This window comes from Mesoplodon densirostris, chromosome 10, assembly GCF_025265405.1.
Source record: "Mesoplodon densirostris isolate mMesDen1 chromosome 10, mMesDen1 primary haplotype, whole genome shotgun sequence".
NCBI classification, from domain to species: domain Eukaryota; kingdom Metazoa; phylum Chordata; class Mammalia; order Artiodactyla; family Ziphiidae; genus Mesoplodon; species Mesoplodon densirostris.
The window spans coordinates 102,057,482-102,075,980 of NC_082670.1; the positions used below are offsets into that span (position 1 = coordinate 102,057,482).

The 18,499-nt window shown below is 54.1% G+C and overlaps 1 protein-coding gene across 1 annotated transcript; it reads right to left on the reverse strand.

The window, feature by feature from the left end:
* Nucleotides 1-608: 608 nt before the first annotated feature.
* Nucleotides 609-17,279, reverse strand: OXTR (oxytocin receptor). The gene is made up of 2 exons (XM_060110043.1): nucleotides 16,352-17,279; nucleotides 609-1,661 (listed from the first exon to the last, which is right to left on the reverse strand). Exons 1-2 carry the CDS (start codon nucleotides 17,277-17,279, stop codon nucleotides 1,414-1,416), a joined length of 1,176 nt encoding a protein of 391 aa, XP_059966026.1. The 3' UTR covers nucleotides 609-1,413.
* Nucleotides 17,280-18,499: the final 1,220 nt, after the last annotated feature.

The window sequence follows — 18,499 nt, forward strand, 5'->3', positions numbered from 1 at the left end:
TATCCAGCTGTCCAGGTGCCATTTATCGAAAAGACAATCTCCCCAATTGAATTCTCTTGTCACACTTGTCAAAAATCTATTGGCCATAAACGTAAGGGTTTATACCTGAACTCTCTATTCCATTACATTGGTCTATATATCTGTCCTTTTGTCTATACCACATTCTTTTGATTACTGCAGCTTTGTAATAAGTTTTGAACCAGGAAGGGTGAATCCATCAACTCTGTCCCTGTTTTTCAAGGTTTATTTGGCTGTTCTATTATTTGTGCAATTTCCATGTGAATTTTAGGATCAGCTTAGCCATTTGTGCAGAGAAGCCAGCTAGGATTTTGATAGGGATTACACTGAATCTATAGATCAACTTGGAGAGTATTGTTATCTCAACAATATTTAAGTCTCTGAGCCATGAACACAGGATGTCTTTCCATTTATTTAAGTCTTCTGTTTCTTTCAACAATATTTTGTAGTTTTCAGGATGTAAGTCCTGTACTTCTTTCATTAAATTTATTCCTATTCTTTCTGATACTATTATAAATGAAATTATTTCTTATTTCATTTTCATACTGTTCATTGCCAGTGTAAGAAATACACTTGATTTTTGTATTGACCTTGTATTCCACAACCTTGAATTCATGTGTTAGTTCCAATGGGTTTGTGTGTGCATGTGTGTGCATGAATTCCTTAGAATCTTCTATATACAAAATCACATCGTCTGTAAGGAGTTTTACTTCTTTTCCAATCTGGACGTCTTTTATTTCCCTTTCTTTCCCAACTGCTTCTAAAGTATTAGCTTCTTAAACATTTTTTTCCTCTTAAACATTTTTAACCCAAGTTTTAATTGGCTGCCTGTGCCAGACAGTCTCCTAAGAGAATCTCCTGCTCTAGGGCCACCATCTGACAAGCTGGTGCTCAAGGATGCTAGCACCAGTCCACTCGAAGGCAGAAGCACTCTGAGGCCAGGAGGATATCAGCACCATCACCATCGAGGTCCCATTTCTCATCCCAAGCTCAGAACACTAGGCTTCCGCACCCATCTGGTCACCAATCCTATACTTACTACCTTTCACAAGACCCCAGGATAAAGGAGTATAAAGATACTGGAGTGAAATTACAGGTCCAGGGGAAACAAAACAAAACAAAACCACAACCCATCCAGCAGCCAGATGCAACAGTGGGGTCAGGGCAGCAGGAGTACCCGTGGGAGCCCAGGGTAGGTCCGGGGCTTGGCTGAGGGCTGAGTCACCCTATCACCTTCCCCCATGGAGACCACTTCCCCACCCCGCTCGAGCCCCCGCAAGGTGCAGAGGGGCACAAACTGAAAGGTACCTTATACACACACGTACACGACCACCAATGGCCAGACTGTCCCTGTTGTACAATCCAAGCCAAGAGGGGTGGTCCTGGCCCCGCCGGTCACACAGTGGATGGCTGTGGGCAGCCCCTCTGGCTGGAGCTGTCCGGGCTCAGGACAAAGGTCGACGAGTTGCTCTTTTTGCTGACGCTCATCTCCCTGGGCCGGCGACCCTTCAGGCAGCTGGACGAGCAGCAGAGGAAGCGCTGCACGAATTCATGGAAGAGGTGGCCCGTGAAGAGCATGTAGATCCAGGGGTTGCAGCAGCTGTTGAGGCTGGCCAGCAACATGGCAATGATGAAAGCCGAGGCTGCAAGGTGGGGAGGGTGGGGAGAAAGGAGAACAGGGCATCACTACCGGGGCATGAAGCATCACCTCCGAGAACAGAGGCCAGGTGCCAGTCACAAGACGGAGGACTGAAGAGACCAAGTCTGCCTGCCTTCCATATCCGTGCCCTGGGCGTGCACTCAGCCTACCTCCCATGCCTTCCCCAGCTTAGCCCAGCCTGGGAACATTCCCTGTCCTTTCTCCCAAGCAAAGGTTACCCACCACGGGCTTCCATCGGCATGGCCACCTGTCCGTCCATTCATCACTCACCTCACAAGTATCGACTGCCTCCCACTCAGAGTATCCAAGAGCGCAGAGGCAGAAGCTGCCAGACCTAGTTTGTATTCTAGCCCCGCCAGCAACAAATACTTTAACTCCCCAAGAAACTGCTGTTGCCTAACCTTTAAATGGGGATAACAAGAGTCCCCAGATCTCCCGAGAACACTGCGAGGGTGAAAGGGCACCTGATACCTGAAGGATGCTTAGGAGGTTCCCAGGCAGAGAAGGGAGGAAGGGCGCTTCGGGCAGAAGGAACGGCACAGGCAAAGGCACAATGACAAGAAGGCGTGTGCTGCCTTCACAGCTGAGAACACTGAAACTGTTTCTGTGAAGATACGCCTAAGAGCACTGCTTCAGCCGACAAATGAGACTTGTGCAGGAAAAGGGGACACTAAAATTATATGAGGCACTGTGCAGAAGCTATTACACTGAGGACTTACTGAATTTCAGGAAAATTAATGATCAGAAATCAACTTCAAGACATTGCTTGTCACAAATTTAAGCTTCAAGGAGGAAGAAAAATTCCTAATCCTAAGTACTTCCAAATAGGGGGTGGGGTGGGGAGCCTGGGTTTCCTTCAATGGTCTTTTTTTTTTAATTTAATTTATTTTATTTATTTTTGGCTGTGTTGGGTTTTTGTTGCTGTGTGGGGGCTTTCTCTAGTTGCAGAGAAAGGTGAGCGAGGGCTACTCTTCGTTGAGGTGAGCAGGCTTCTCATTGCGGTGGCTTCTCTTGTTACAGAGCACAGGCTCTAGGCACACGGCTGCAGTAGTTGTGGCACGTGGGCTCTGTAGCTGTGGCACGCAGGCTCAGTAGTTGTGGTGCACTGGCTTAGTTGCTCCGCGGCATGTGGGATCCTCCCAGACCAGGGCTCGAACCCCCGTCCCCTGCATCGGCAGGAGGACTCCCAACCACTGCGCCACCAGGGAAGCCCCCCTTCAATGGTCTTAATCTGACAAATGTACACACTCGCAGCAGCAGAGGAGGACACGGGCACCCCCCCAGAAACCCACACGGAAACGGTGTTCCCAAGAATGCTGTTCACGGTCACACCCTTACGAGTAACGGTAACTTCAAGAAGGCTTGGAAAATCCACTAGTCCGATATTTTCTGCAACAAGTTTTCAAGGAAGAACTCCAGAATTCAAGAGCTCAGTCCAGGAAAGAATTTCTCACAGGCCAACTGGAGTTGCAAAATCTAGACGCCACTGTGGATGCAGACAGAGCACAGAGACGTCTGTCAGCCACGTCTCCAAGCACCAAAGGGGGAGGGTGATTGTTTAAGAGGAGTTCAGTGGTTCTCAAAGTGGGGTCCCCAGCTCACCTGGGAACTTGACAGAAGTGTAAATTCTCAGGCTCCACCCTAGATCTAGTGGATCAGACTTCTGGGGGTGAGGTCAATGATCTGCTGTAAACAGTCCTCCAGGGGATTCTGACACACACCCAAGTTTCAGAACCACTGCTCTAATTACCTGGTTGGTGCACCTGCTGGAACAAAAGCAAGCTACAACACGCAAAGCCCACAAGTCCTGCAAACGAAAATGTTTAGAAAGCAAAGGATTAGAAAGCAAATCTAATCCTTAGACTAAAATAGTAAAGAAAAGAGAAGTGAAGGGTGGGGTGGGGGGAAGCCAGTACTGTTGAATTCTATGAAAGAGAATGGAAAAAAATATTTGATTTTGATGTGTAAAAAAGGATGAATTTAAGTTTAGAAACCTGGTGAAATATCACAGTCTAAAAATATCTCAAAATTATAATTAAACATATAAAATGAAAGAGGCAAAATAAACACATAAAAGTCAAAATTTAAAAAGGCATCAAGGGACTTCCCTTGTGGTCCAGTGGTTAAGACTCCGTGCTTCCAGTGCAGGGGGCGTGGGTTCGATCCCCGGTCGAGGGATAAGATCCCACATGCCGCACGGCGTGGCAAAAAGATTAAAAAAAAAAATTTTTTTTAAGGCATTGAGAAGTAAACTGCCAGACACAAGGGAAGAACATAGGTGTACAGAGCTATGAAATGGGTAGAAGGACGTGTCGGGGATGCAGTTCTCACTTGAACAGAAAGGCAGCACGTTTTACCTCGCTGAACAGAGTTACAAGGCATTATCTTAGCTATTCATGTAAGTTACTCGCCTCACTCCTGACATTTGGATCTTTTAACTTATTTATCCTATTTTTTATAAACAACCTACAGAAACAGTAACCACAAAAAAGTAAGCAGTTCATGAATTCCTGAGTAGCCCCACCCGAGTTTTTCCACCTCCAAGGGGCCAGCCTGGATGGGAGGAGTTGGGACCACGGCCAGCACCTCTATCCCCACCTGGTGGCCACAGACGCGAATGACCGGCCTGGCCTGGCTCTCGGGGAAGGATGACCCTCTAAGCTGCTCGTGTCAAGTTGCCAAATGCTAAGGGCACATTTGGACTTTTAAAAAATATGGCAATATCCTAACCAACCAAAGACATGGGTTCCCAGCAGTGGAATTTCAAGCTATTTGGGAATAAAAAACAGGCTATGGAGGACATTTCAAAGGAAGGATGCTGCAGAAATAAACGTACAAAGGTGAGAGTGTCCAACAGCATTCAGGGGCTGCCAGAGTTGGGGGGTGGTGGGTTCACAGGAGAGGAAACTGGAAAGAGCCAGGCTGAGGAGGAGGATCTTGAATCCGGGCTGAGCATGAACTTGAATCTACAGGCACTGGGGAGCCACTGACGGTTTCTGAGCATAAGGACTAACTGCACCTCATCTACTTTCTGCACTTACTTTATCTTGTTTAGGCTGTAACATCGCCCTTTCCAGTGGCTAGAAAGGCTTCCTAGAATTGAAGAAGGAGAGGAACAGAACAAAGCATGGAAAGCGTCGTCCTTGGCATTTTATGATGCTGCTTCCAAGGGGGCATATGACAATGCAGCACTGTCAACCATGGGAATCACGGCTCAAGCTTGCACAGAACAGTTTTCAAAGCAGTCTCATCTCCTAGGTCAGGGGCTTCCCTGGCGGCGCAATGGTTGAGAGTCTGCCTGCCGATGCAGGGGACACGGGTTCGAGCCCCGGTCCGGGAAGATCCCACATGCCGCGGAGCGGCTGGGCCCGTGAGCCATGGCTGCTGAGCCTGCGCGTCCGGAGCCTGTGCTCCACAATGGGAGAGGCCACAGCATGAGAGGCCCGCGTACCGCTAAAAAAAAAAAAAAAAGCTAGGTCAGCATTCATACTAGTCAGCTTGGTTCCAGTGGGCAAATCCCCTCACTCCCAAAGCAGAGACATGGGCTGACTGGGCAATTGTCCTCATCATATGATTTGAAGGACAGTCAGAGAGCAACTTTCCTTTCCTAAAACAGATGTAGGCCCCCTCGGAGGCTAAGCACTGCCCACTCCCCAGTAATGGTCTTTTATATTATTATTATTTTTTTAATAAATTTATTTTATTTATTTATTTTTGGCTGCGTTGGGTCTTTGTTGCTGCACGTGGGCTTTCTCTAGTTGTGGCGAGCAGGGGTTACTCTTCGTTGCAGTGCATGGGGCTTCTCATTGCAGTGGCTTCTCTTGTTGCGGAGCACGGGCTCTAGGCGCTAGGGCTTCAGTAGTTGTGGGTCACGGGCTCTAGAGTACAGGCTCAGTAGTTGTGGCGCACGGGCCTAGTTGCTCCGCAGCATGTGGGATCCTCCTAGACCAGCGATCGAGCCCGTGTCCCCTGCACTGGCAGGCGGATTCTTAACCACTGTGCCACCAGGGAAGTCCCGTAATGGTCTTTTAAAATCCGGGAGGGGAAACCCACTGCCTCCTATCAGACCACCATCCTTCCTGGCAGAAATGTCTCCTGGTCTGGACGAGGGGCCAGCAAACAGCCCACGGGCCAAACCCCACCTGCTGCTTGTTTTTGTAAATGAAGTTTTACTGAAACACAGCCATATCCATTCATTCATATATTGTCAATGGCAGCTTTCGCACTACAAGGGCAAAGCTGAGTAGTTGTTACAGAGACCTTATATCCTGTGAGCCTCAAATATTTACTGTTTGGCCTTTTACAGAAAAAGTTAGCCAATCCTTGATCTAAATGCCTGTAGGAGAAGATGTTAAAAAGCAGAAGGAAAGGGCTCAAAAAGGGGAGGGGCAGACCCACAGGGTAAGCTGAGCTCACTTCTCCCCACGCCACCAGAAGCAGAACTGGGTGATGCCTTTACTTTTAAGTACGCCGACCTCCCACAAACACTGGCTCGGCCACCTTGCACCTGGGGCCAGAGGGTAACACCCTGCCCCGAGCAGCCCACGTCCAGTGCCTGCTGCACACCAGGGCACCGAGGTCCGCCCCGTGCCTGCGTGCCGACTGCTCTGAAGAGCTACCAAGCTCCTGGCGATAATGGCCCCAGCCACATTTTCCATTAAGCAGAGGGAAGGCGACGTCAGTGTGGATAAAAGAAGGCCCTGGAAACCAGAATCAACAGACTCATCCAAGAGAGGTGTGGTCGGCAGCCAGCACCTCCTGGGGGGGTCTGGCCATTGGTGAGCCCCTCACAGAGGATCCAGACGCAAACCCGTGGGGTGTGAACCCCCCTCCCACCCACTCATTTCTCTGAGCCACATTTACTGTCTGAGCCTTAATATCCTCATCTGTGAAATGGAGGTGACACCCTCAAGGACTTGGAGAAAATTGAAAAAAAAAAAAAGTGTGAAAGGGCTTTGTAAATGGCAAAGTGTTTGTTCAAGTTATCGTATTATTACTTACAGATGTGAAATATGATCAACTGTGTATAATTTTTATCGCCCAAGGTTGGGGACTCCTAATCTAAGGTTGATTCAAGAAACTGTCCTTTGCCCTTTTCTCCCCGACGTCAAAATTTAAAAAACAAAACAAAACAAAATGAAAACCCAGAGCCCTGGGATTGGATTACATGACCCCAAAGGAACTCTAGATAGTCCGTTTCGGAAAAACTTACTCTGCTGGTGACATAAGAAACCCTAAAGGGAAGGGGGCTACAACCACGTGCAAGAGCGGGATTTCAGGGTCTCCACCAGGAGAGCTGGATCTCATCCGTCTTGTCCACTCCACTCGGTAAAAGGAACACTTGTCCTCCAGGACTGAGCCCTGAGGGCCTGCAAAAGCTCTCTCTGGTCCTGGCAGAGAAGGAAGGCCGAGTGGGAGGCGCTGGGCCAGGGATCGGCCCTCACACCTGCCTGGCCTGAGCTTAGGGCATGGGGCAGGGGGTGGGGGGGTGGAAATGAGGAGATCGACGTTCCACTTCCTCCCATGCCATCTCTGCTCAGTGCCAGCCACCGAGTTGGCCCTGGGGACGTGCCCTCAAGGGATTTACAAACTCAGGTGGGAAAGAGAGAAGCACAGACAGGACCTCCACTCAACAGGAAGCTGCAGCACTGGGGGAAGGGCGGTGGGTCCAGGGCTGAGGACTAGGGGTGATCTTCAAGCAGGGGCTCCTACGTGCCAAGCAGAGGACTGAGCGGGAATGGCCACGCGCCAACGGCAAACGTCCCCTGCTGGGCATTTTACCCCCGGGACACAGAGACCATGCTGAACTTCCACCTGGCGCCCTCGCTCACGGAGGAGGTGGACAGCCGAGGGCCATGCGAGGACAGGGTGCCCCCAGCAGTCACCCACCCACCAGCCTGGCTTTACTCAAGCCCCAAGAAGTCCCCTGTTTGGATTTCCCGGCATTGCCCCCGCCCGTCACCATCGCGTCACCCTGGGCTCAAATTAGCCCAGAACAGCTGACGGGGCAGCTGGCCACGGCCTCTCCGGCTGCGCTGTTCCTGAGGCAATGAACACGTGTCACATACGATTCAAAGACCTGTGGCTCAGCTGACACCTCTCATCTGAATCCGGTCAAGCTCATCCACTTTCCTGAGGCTCTCACTCCAGAAACCAGTCACTTGGTTCAAGGTCTCCTCCCGCCGCCGAGATCCTGAATCAGGTCTCCCTCACAAGGAATCTAAATCCCTTATTCCTTTAGGAGCTACATGAGAATTTGGGAGTCGTGGTGTACAGAAGGCTTTTTAAAAAATGTTTTTTGAATGTGCACTTACATAAGGATTGAATACTAACATGTATTCCAGGGCACCTTCTTTGAAAAGACCACCATTTTACCACACTGGAATTGTAAAAGTCACAGATGTGTGATCTTGCCATGTGTAAGGTCAGGAAGAAGAGCTAAATTTGGGGGCTACAGAGCTTTAAATGGTCTTCTGTGATGTCACTGCTCAAATCTGGGGACATGTGGGGCCCACCGGGCAAGACCTGAGGAATAACCACGTCCTAGAAGCAGAAAAGCTGGGGCTTCTGGTGAACAACCAGCCCTTCTCTACCCTTCAGAGAATGACAGGGCCCTGCCGCCAATTTGGGCCACACGTGTAAAGGCAAGCCACGTGTTTTGGTCACAGAGATGATACATTAAAGCCTCATTACTCAAGGTGCAGTCAACAGGCCAGCTGCAGGGGCCCTGCACAGGCATCACCTGGGAAGTGGTTAAAAATACAGACTCATGGGCCTCACCCAGACCTACTGAATCAGAATCTGCGCTTTAACAAGTTCCCCCACATGATCTGTGTGCACACTGAAGCATGACAAGTATTCCTCCAATACAGGGAAAGAAAATAAAGTAACTGTTCAATGATCTCATCAGGGAATGTGCATCTGCTTCTCTGCATAGCCAGCTCCTACTCACCCTTCAAAACCTTTTGCAAATGTTGCTTCCTCTCTGAAATCCTCCTGATTTTTTCCCAGGGAGACTGAATCAATAAATGCCTCCTGGGGGCACTCACAGTACTTGATAAACGAATACCTCTCTCACAGCATCATCCCTTCATACTGTCATTACTTATGTTAATAATCTGTGGTTGGGGACTGTGTCTCATTTGTGGCTCTGTCCTTGGCCGTCCTTGGCCTCTCGCCCAAGGTTGGGAAAGGTTCAATAAGGGACTAAGTTGAAGTGAGCATGAAATTAGCAGACAGGAAGTCCTGATAAATCAGCCACCAACACTAGCATGTTGGAAAAGCAAAAAGACAATTTCCCTGCCTGACAATGGGAGATGGGCCCCTAACAAGATGACTGGACTCAAATGCAATTCCCTCTGGGAAATTAAGTTCACAGTCAGATATTAAGGTCAGGCAGAGAGAAAGAGAAAGAAACAGAAATGAGTAGGAGTGACCATTAGAGGGTGAGGCATGGCCCGTGGAGGGCAGAGGCCCGTGGTACTGAAGCATCTGGCAAAGGGCGGGAGGTGCCAGCTCCCAGTAGAGTAAGGAGGAAGGTGCTGGCAGAGGGTGCCCCTCAGTGTCCAGGAATCAGAATCACTGGAACCAGGAATCGGGGGCTGGGACACGGAAGACCGGCTGGTTACACCTCCTTCCCGCCCGTCCCTCATGCAAGGGTCCCCTTGGGTTTCCAAACCCAGAGCCAGAACCTCCCCACCTTGCCTCCTACTGTCTCCTCCAGGCAAGGCCTTAACTTCTCTTGACCCCTTAACAACGCCCTTGTTCCCAGCGTCCCCAGGCTTGCCACCACTCAACAAAAACTGCAGCCCCTCAGTGAAAATGTGCTCCTGGGCTCACAACCTGCATCCCCTCAGCTACACGCACTGACCCCAGGACGCTGCAACATCTTGAAATTTCTCTATTTTTAAAGCATTGATTGAGCACTTACTACATGCCAGGCCCTGTACCACCAGCACCCTCCACCCGGCCCACAACCTAAACCCTATTCTTAACCCCAGCAAAGAGCCCCAGACAGTTCTAGTCAGCCACCCAGGGTGACGGCTGCTGCTCCATCTGGCCACACCAAGGGACAGAACCATCCCAGCAGAAGCCGGGGGCGTCCCTCCCAGAGACCAACCTTGGCCTCACTGTCCCACGTCTATGCATGTGCCAGCTGCTGGCCACAGGAGGGCAGATGAGGGACTGGGTAGGGGTCCTTGTCAACTCTCCTCATAGGAGGACTGACAGATTGAGACAGAGGTTGTGTGGACAGGACCCTTGGGAGGCGCTGAATCACTGCCTGTAGAATGAATGCACTGGAGGAGGAAGGAGACCCTCAGGTGGGGGCAACAGGGAAAGCTTCACGAGAGTCAGAACTGGATGAAGCTGCCGTGTCCAGTTGTTCAGTTTGTGCACTGCACAGCTCCTGGGAATAACATTCTCACAGACCATTCTCATTCTCAGGTTCCTTAAATGGAACGCCCTGGAGTTGCGCACAAAGCAGCCCACACGGTGGACTTGGGCTCTGAAGGATGGGTCTCTGCAGAAGAGACTCAGGTAGGCGTTCCTGGGATGGAAACAGAATTAGCATGGGTGCAAAGCAGAAGGGCCTGTGGGAAGTGGCAAGTCAGCAGGCCTGGCTGCAGGTGCACTAGGAACATCGGCCAGAGCCCCGGGCAGAGGGGATGAGGGTACTCTCTTGTTAGATATTAGTTCAGGACAGGCCAACACAGTGCGTCCAAACCAGTGGTTCCCAACCAGGGCGACTTTGCCCCTTAAGGGACATTCGGCAATGTCTGGGGACATTTTTTGGTGGCCACAACTGCGGGGAGGTGCTAGCGGCATCTAGTGGGCGGGAGCAAGGGATGCTGCTAAACATCCTTCATCACACAGGACAGCTGCCCCCCCCACACCACACTCACAACGAAGACTGTCTGCCCCCAAATGTCAATAATGCCAAAGCTGAGAAACCGTGCTCTAAACCAAGAAGGTGGTGATGGAGAAGAGAAGGACAGTACAGACACGAGAGGTACTGAGCTAAGACGTGGCTGCGACAGCGGGATCAGCGGATGGCGCGGAGGAGTCGAGGGACATGGGCTTTGAAGCCACAGTGCTGAGAGGGCCGGGCATTAGTGCCCCTGTAGCTGGGTGGGTGCATGCTGGGTGTTGCAGGGGAGAGATTCCAGGAGAAGGCTCAGGGCTCTGCTTTGGCGGGCCTGGGGCGGGGTCAGAAATCAACTTTTTAACAAGCACCCAGGAGACCCAGTGCCGAGGGTGGTGGGGAGGGAAGCAGTCGGGCGTGAGATGATCTGGGTTCGGATCCCAACTCCATTACTTACTCAGCAGTGCTGTTGAGCAGACTGTGCCACTCTGAGCCTCAGTTTCCTCACCTGTAAAACGGGGATAACGCCCCCCCTTACCTTGCTGTGTCTGGATGAGGACAAGAGATGGGGTCGGGCACATGGTCCAGCACTCCGTAAGGGGCGACTACTGATTTTAACGAACGTTAACTCCTCACTTGACTGAAACCGATGCCAAGAGAGGGTGCTGTGTTCTATCACAAGGCATTATCCCCACTGCTCAGGTGGGAATGACAGAGGCCCAGAGACATGCCCCAAATCACACAGGTGCCCTGAGACCAGGCCTCTGAAGGGGACTCTCACCACTTCCCGGGGCCAGGGGATCTGACAGGCAGGGGTGGGCCCTCCCACCCCCCTCCCCGCTGCTCCACCTCCCATCCCGTCCCCAAACTACTCAGCCATCCATCAAATGGGAAAAAATATATAGCAAAGCTTCACCCAATAGACTTTTGTTGTTGTTATTCATCAAACCTTTGGGGGCAAACAAGTAAAGTCACCTTGGGGCAGAAACCCAAGAGAAAACATTAGCATTAGTTGAGAACATAAAAGAACCCATAATTACTTAATCAGACCAGAGTGTGGTCATTAATTGCCCATCTAATGGCAATTTATGCCCAAGAGGGCCAAGCTTAAGACAGGGAAAGATGCGTCCTATCTCCTCCTGCCACCGCCGAACCCCCCAGCCACTGCTCTCCGCCCTATCATCGGGTCGCCTGACCAGCAGGCCCCTCCAAGGTATGTGGTCCACCCACATCTCGGGCACAGTGTCCTTGGAAAGGCAGGGTGGGCGGGCAGCCACACTGGAGGGGCCACAGTTCCACAAAAACCGGGAGGTGCTGGCAAGCTCGTTTCACAGACGGGAGGAAACACTTAAAACTAGGCCTCCTGTGCATTTCAACCTTCCTCCTGGCAGAAGCTTGATTGCTCCCAGTGCTGGGGTGCTCACTTCTTCACCAAGTAGCCAACCCTACGGCCAGAGCGCTGCCTAGAGAGCCCTCATTTCTCGAGTCCAGCTCCGTACACCCACCCCAGCCCCGTCACGTGCACCTTCCTCTTCCCATATCCTACACATTTGTTCAACAAGCATCGCTTGAGCTCGGACAGGTGGCCCGCCTTGTGCTGGGCACTGGGCACACACCAGTGAACAGGACAGGTGGTGCCCCCACTGTGACAAGGCTCACAGACCACCTCTCCGGCTTTAACGAGCTTCTGCACATACCAAACCTCCCCAGACACACTGCTTACCGTCCAGCAGACTCTGTTACCACCCCAGGCCCCTCCACCCAGGCTCTCAAGAGAAAAATGTCTAGCTCCTCCAGCTCAAATCCCTGCCGAGATTCTCAAAGTCAATCCCACGAAGGCAAACAAAACATTTAACAACTAGAATGGGGGGAGGAGAGAAGAGTGACATTGACCACGTGGCCCCCCCAGGTGCCAGGGGTCACACCATGTCCTCCTCGTAACAGCCCCATGGATAGACTTGCTATCCTCATTGTAACAGAGGAGGAAGAAGCTGAAGCTCAGAGAAGGGAGACCACCTACTTGAGGACACACAGGAGAAAGTGGGAGGGCGGGCTCCAAACACAGGCCAGTCACGTGGCTCCGACACCTGCTCTTTCCCTGCACAGGGACCTGGGGTCCTACAGCGCCCACCCGCAGTCTCCACCAAGTGGATCCATCCATCCATCTTCATCTCCTCCCTGAGAACCACCCCGGGGTCAGACTCCTTGGGACCAGCAGCAAAGCAAGTTCCATGGAGTTCAAGGGAAAGGGCTGGTGTCAAATCTTTGGCTGTGCAATTCGATCCTGAAAGTTCCATCCGGGGCTTGTCCAAACCTGCCAGGGGTGTCTGGTCCCAGCAGGGCCCCACCAGCATGTGGCTGCTCTGAACCGGGGTTGGAGGGGGGCTCATTACATTACCACAACCCTCCCCTTGCTTTTTTCTCCTCTTCCTGCTTTTCTCTCTGAACAATGGAAATACTGAAATTGAGAGTTCTCCTCTTTGCTTTGGCTCTTACGAAAGGAAGCCCCACGTGCAGCTCACCCCCTGCCCCGGAGAAAGACTTCATAATTGCTATTATTGTATTACCATTTCTCTAACCTTTTCCCCCGTTCTTCCCAGCTTCCTCACGTCTATTTTATCTTGCTGTGGCACCCGAATCTTTGGGCCCCCCCTCAAATTATTTTTGGAACAAGGTGAGCTCCAAACCCACAAAGGCAGCGCTTGGTGTGACTGAAGGTGTACAAGGGGAGAGATGGGAAAGGCGCGCTGGATTTCGAGGGAATTGTGGGGGAGGGAACCCTAAGGAGGGAGGGACTTGGAGTCCTGTGGTGGCCACGAGGCCAGCTGCCAAGGCACGTGTGACTTCTCCAGCCGCCCTGTTGGCCCCGACCCGCGCTCGCTGGCCCAGAGGCTTTCGTGATGAAGCTGACAGCAGGAACGAGGCCCCACTCCTGTGTCCCTGAGGCTGCCTGCCCCCGGGCTGCTGGGAAGAATGTCTCGCTGTTCACAAGGGCTCCCTGGATTTCCACTCGCCAGGAGGTGAGCAGAGCCAGGGGCCCTGATCTAGAGAGTTTGTGTTCTGGTAAATTCCCTTCCTCCTGGACAGGAAGGTGAGGGCTGTGCATCAATCGCACTTTGCTGATCAAAAGCTCAAGTAGCTCGAATGTCCCTGTCTTGTTCCTTCCTTACTACTTGCCCAGAGCCACAAGACTGAGTCACGTCTCCGAAGCGACTGTACACGCAATTGTTCCGATCCCAGCATGCTACTCGTAATTATCCAGGTTAATGCCAAGTGGGCACAAGGCGTGCTTCTGGCTCAGCCCACATCCCCGGACCCTGCAGCCCTGAGGCCGAGGCGCAACTTGACCAGGCCAGTGGCAGGTGCCCAAGTCCTGTGTGGTCGGTGAGCCGGGAGCCCGCTCCTGACAGCACTCGGGGAGGGAGCGCTGGCAGCAGAGGCATCAGGACTCTGCTGTCGTCTGCGTTTGTGCCCTTCTCAGAGCAGCCAGGGCAGAAGGCCAAGGAGGACCCGGAAGACCTGGGTGTTTCACGTGCCACCACCCTTTCCCCTGAACCAGGAAAGGAGCAAAGAGAAACAGGACCTGAGGCTCCTGGAGCCCGAGGAGAAGCCCGTCTCCGCTGCACGTCTCCCCACCCACCCCCACCCCACCCCGGAAATCCTCAGGTGGCCACATGTACCTAAAATGCCTCTGGCCCCACTTTAGCTGGGAACTCCCTCTCGCTCTCTCTTCCTGTATCTTGTTTTTAAGACAGGAAAATGAATTGTTCGATAAGCTTTTCAAGTGTAGAAGAGATCTAAACTTTACCGAGTGACCACGATCTGCGTTGACCACATACTCATTCTCTAGGGAGGAAAGTGAGGAGGAGCGCAGGTGCGGTCATGGAAGTCACGGGGGAAGGGAGGGGGGGGGGAGGGGAAAAGTCACCAGGGAGAAAATGAACAGGAGAGGCGAGGGGACGGCAAAGAGAGAGGAGCAGACTATCTGCAGAATGGACGAACGCAAGGAGAGAGAAGAAGACCCTTCAGTGAGTAAAGGCTGGAGGGAGGCCTAGATGCCAAGTCTCCCCAATAGCTGCTCTGAGTGTCGGTCTCACTTTCTTAAAGGCTGGTGTCTGAGCTCCTCAAGACCTAGGTCAAGAATCTCTTCAGATCCCACCCAGGCAACAGGTATGACCTGATGCCTTGTCTAGAAACACCCACTACTGGCTTTTGCCCAACCCAACTCCCTAGTCACGTGCCCTTCAGAAGACGCCTGGTGCTGGGGGGATGAGGTGGGGGCAGGAAACCCCAGTTCTAGTCTGCCTCCCATTTGCTGTGTGATCTGGAGCCAGTGCCTTCCCCTCTCTGGACCCCCGAACCCCTTCTGCAAGGTGTTCCCAGGGGCTGCACCATGAAGCCAGGCTGGCTTTGCTGAGTCTTCACCTGCAAACCACCCAGCCGGGCATACCCCAGGTGCTCAATAAATGCTGAATGATAACTGCTCTGGCCACTAAAACAAACACTGGGCTAATTGGGACGGCTGGGGCAAGCAAGGAGTCTGTGGTTTGGGGAAGAGAGCAAAGCAAAGTTATCCAGCTGCATGAAGGAAGATTTCAGCTTCCACGGAATGGCTGTGTTGGAGACTACTGTTAGCAGTAGTGATTCTATCCAGAAACGGGACATTTGCGCTACCTCAAGGGCAGAAGGGGCGAAAGCAAACCCCTCGGGTCTTTCCTTACAAGCATTTGAGCCGCGGGCATCTCAGCGCAGTGTTCCGTGCTTACCCTCAAACCACAAGGTGTAAGTCATTCACCACCACCGACCATCCCTCCTGCTCTTCGCTAATGAGCTACCTGAACTGTCCGTGGTGAAGGCTGAAGGCGGGAGCTGCCCGGGGGTCCCAGCCGCAAAGCGACGGCTTCACGTCGGACCCGAGGCGCTCTGCTCCCCCAAGATCCCTCCCCACAGAGCCTTCCATTCTACCCTCTCCTCCCGGTCTCCCGGCCACCCTCAGCCCGACCTCCCAGTCCTTCAACCTGGAGAGGGCGTTCACCGCCTCCCGAAATCCCCCAGCCTCCCCGGTCAAATGGGAAAGTCTGCGTCCCCTTTCCCTTCCCCGCCCGTCCCCGCCCCCCACCTCCAGGAGAAGCGCCATCTCGGTTCCTGAGCACCGCCAGCCCCGCGCCTGCCCGCCGTCCCCGCGGTACTCACCTCCGCGCGGCACAGCTCGCCGTCTCCACTGGGCGACGGGCTCAGGACTAGTCTCCGAACCCTGACGGCGCCCCGCCCCGCAGCTTCTCAGCACTTGCTGGGGAGGAATCCAATCGCCCACCTCCCGCTGCTCTGATCCAAACCAGACCTCGGGCTCAGGTTGACTTGAACTTAAAGTGGAAGTTCAACGTAAAGTGAACTTTACGTGGAAGGAGCTTGGGCTTGGGCCTGGGTTGGAAACTCAGCTCCCCCGCTTCGCTAAGCAGGTGGAAAAGGCCAGTCACTGGAACCTCAGTTTCCTGGTCCATAATAGTGAACCAAATATGTAGCCCAAAGACTGTGCTAGGGATTTTACGTGCATTTCCTCATTTCATTCCCCTGCTGCTGGGGAGAACTGGTACTTTTTTCACTTTTGCTATTTTACAGAAAGGGAGGTCAAGGCTCAGGGAAGTTACGCCCCAAATCACTAGGCCAGCGGATGACGGGGCCATGACTCAAATCCCCCCATGAGGCGCCCATAACACAACGGCCCCTGGACGTTCAGATGCAGCAGGACCACGGCCCCGCCCCGCCCCGCCCCGCCGCGCTTCCTCCTCCCGCTTTCCCGCCAGCGCTACCTTCCTTGGGCGCCTCGGCGTCCCAGACGCTCCACATCTGCACGAAAAAGAATGGCGTCCAGCACACGATGAAGGCCAGCACGATGATGAAGGTCATTTTGACCGTGCGGATCTTGGCCTTGGAGATGAGCTTGACGCTGCTGACGCGGGCCAAAGCCCCGCGCCCCGCGCTGTCCGCCGCCGCGCCCTCGGGCCCCGCGGCCGCCTCGGCCGCCGCCGCCGCCGTCTTGAGCCGCAAGTTCTGCCAGATCTTGAAGCTGATGAGGCCGTAGCAGGCGGCAAGCACGATGACGGGCACGATGTAGACGGCGAGCGTGATCCACGTGATGTAGGCCTTGGGCCCCCAGGGCTGGATGAAGACGGCCCAGCAGTCGAAGACGCCGTCGGCCACCTCGCGCAGCGAGAAGATGTGCACCTGCGGCGCGCTGGCCACCAGGCAGCCCAGCCATGTGGCGAGCACGGCCAGACGGTCGGCGCGGCGGCGCAGCACGCGCAGCGGCTGGCAGATGGCCAGGCAGCGGTCGAGCGACATGAGCAGCAGGAGGTAGGTGGAGGCGAACATGCCCACCACCTGCAGGTACTTGACGAGGCGGCATAGCAGGTCGGGTCCGTAGAAGCGGAAGGTGATGTCCCACAGCAGCTGCGGCAGCACCTGGAACACCGCCACCACCAGGTCGGCTATGCTCAGGTGCTTCATGAAGAAGAAGAGGCGCGAGGGCTTGCGGCGCGTGGTGCGCAGCGCCAGCAGCACGCACGCGTTGCCGCTCAGCGCTAGGAAGAGGATGAGGCACAGCACGGCCACCTCCACCCGCGCCAGGGCCTCGTTGCGCTGTGGCGGCCCAGCGGTGCGGTTGCCCTCCGTCCCCGGGGGCGCCGCGCTCCCGTTGACCGCCTCGGCGCTCCAGTTGGCAGCAAGCGCACGCTCCATGACGGTGGCCGCCGCCGTGCGCCCCAGGCCTTCGAGCCCTTTAAGGCGTGGCGCGCGGGGCGGGGCCCGACGCGCAGCTCGGGCGTGCCTGGGGTCTCCTGGGTTCCACTCCCTGAGACTCCGCGGAGCGATCTGACGGATCGGCCTCTGAAACAAACCCCGAGGGCCGTGAGAAAACGCACGCTTCTCTGCCGACGCCTGTCCGGCTCAGCTGTCCCCTTCCCAGGAACCCCAAATCATCTAGGACTAGGGTCACAACCGCCGGCCCTGGGGTTGCTCAGCGCCGCCCTAGAAATCCCGTTTCAGGTACCTCCCTCTGAGACACGAAATGAGCGGGAATGCCTGACCCGCAGTTCCTTGAGAAAGTCGCTTCCAATGAAGGAGACGGAGACGGAGGGTTAAAATCAGTTTCCTCCGGGACTGGGACTTCTAAGCCAGCCACCTCCCCTAGGGATCCCCCCAACTAGCTACCCACACCCCAAAACCCACAGCACAGCCACCTCTCCTAGTCAACCCTACTCCAGTTGCTCCCTCCGGAGACCCCCAAAATAGCCACCTGCCTGGGAAACCCAGCTCAGGACCAGCCCCCTTCAACCCCCCGTTTCTAAAATGCCTAGCCATCCACCCCTGAACTTCCACAACAGCTGCTTCTTTGGAACCCAGTCCAGTGGTCCATCCTGGAGGCACTCCTGGCTCAGTACTACCCAGGACGCCCAAACGCTGTTCCCAGTACCCCTCTGGCCTAGACACCTCTCGCGGCTTTCCTCCCCAGCCCAGCATCCTGGAAAGTTCGGGAACTCGACACGTGTCTTGGCCCCCGACAGCCGAGGAAGGCGGCGCCTCCAGGAACCAGAATCACAAAGCACCCCACCACCTCCACCCGTGTCCCAGTGGCCCCACCAGCCCCAGCCATCCCGTCCAGCCCTGCGCAGGACCCAGCTACCTGCACTGAGTCGTTAGGCGAACGTAAAGTTGGCTCCCTGGGGAAGCTGCACCGCCGCTGACAACTCCAAAGCCGCTTGCGCTCCCGGCCCAGTTTGAGGTGGCTGCTGCCGGTACCCAGTCTGACAGGATGCTGAGGGCTCGGACTCTGGAGCCTGGGCTGGAATCCGCTCGCCCGCAGCCTGACTGGTCGTTGGATAGGGACTGGAGGCGAGCGAAAAGCGCTGCCGAGTCTGTGCGCGCAGACGGCGTCAGGGTGCGGCGCTGCCGGCCGGTGG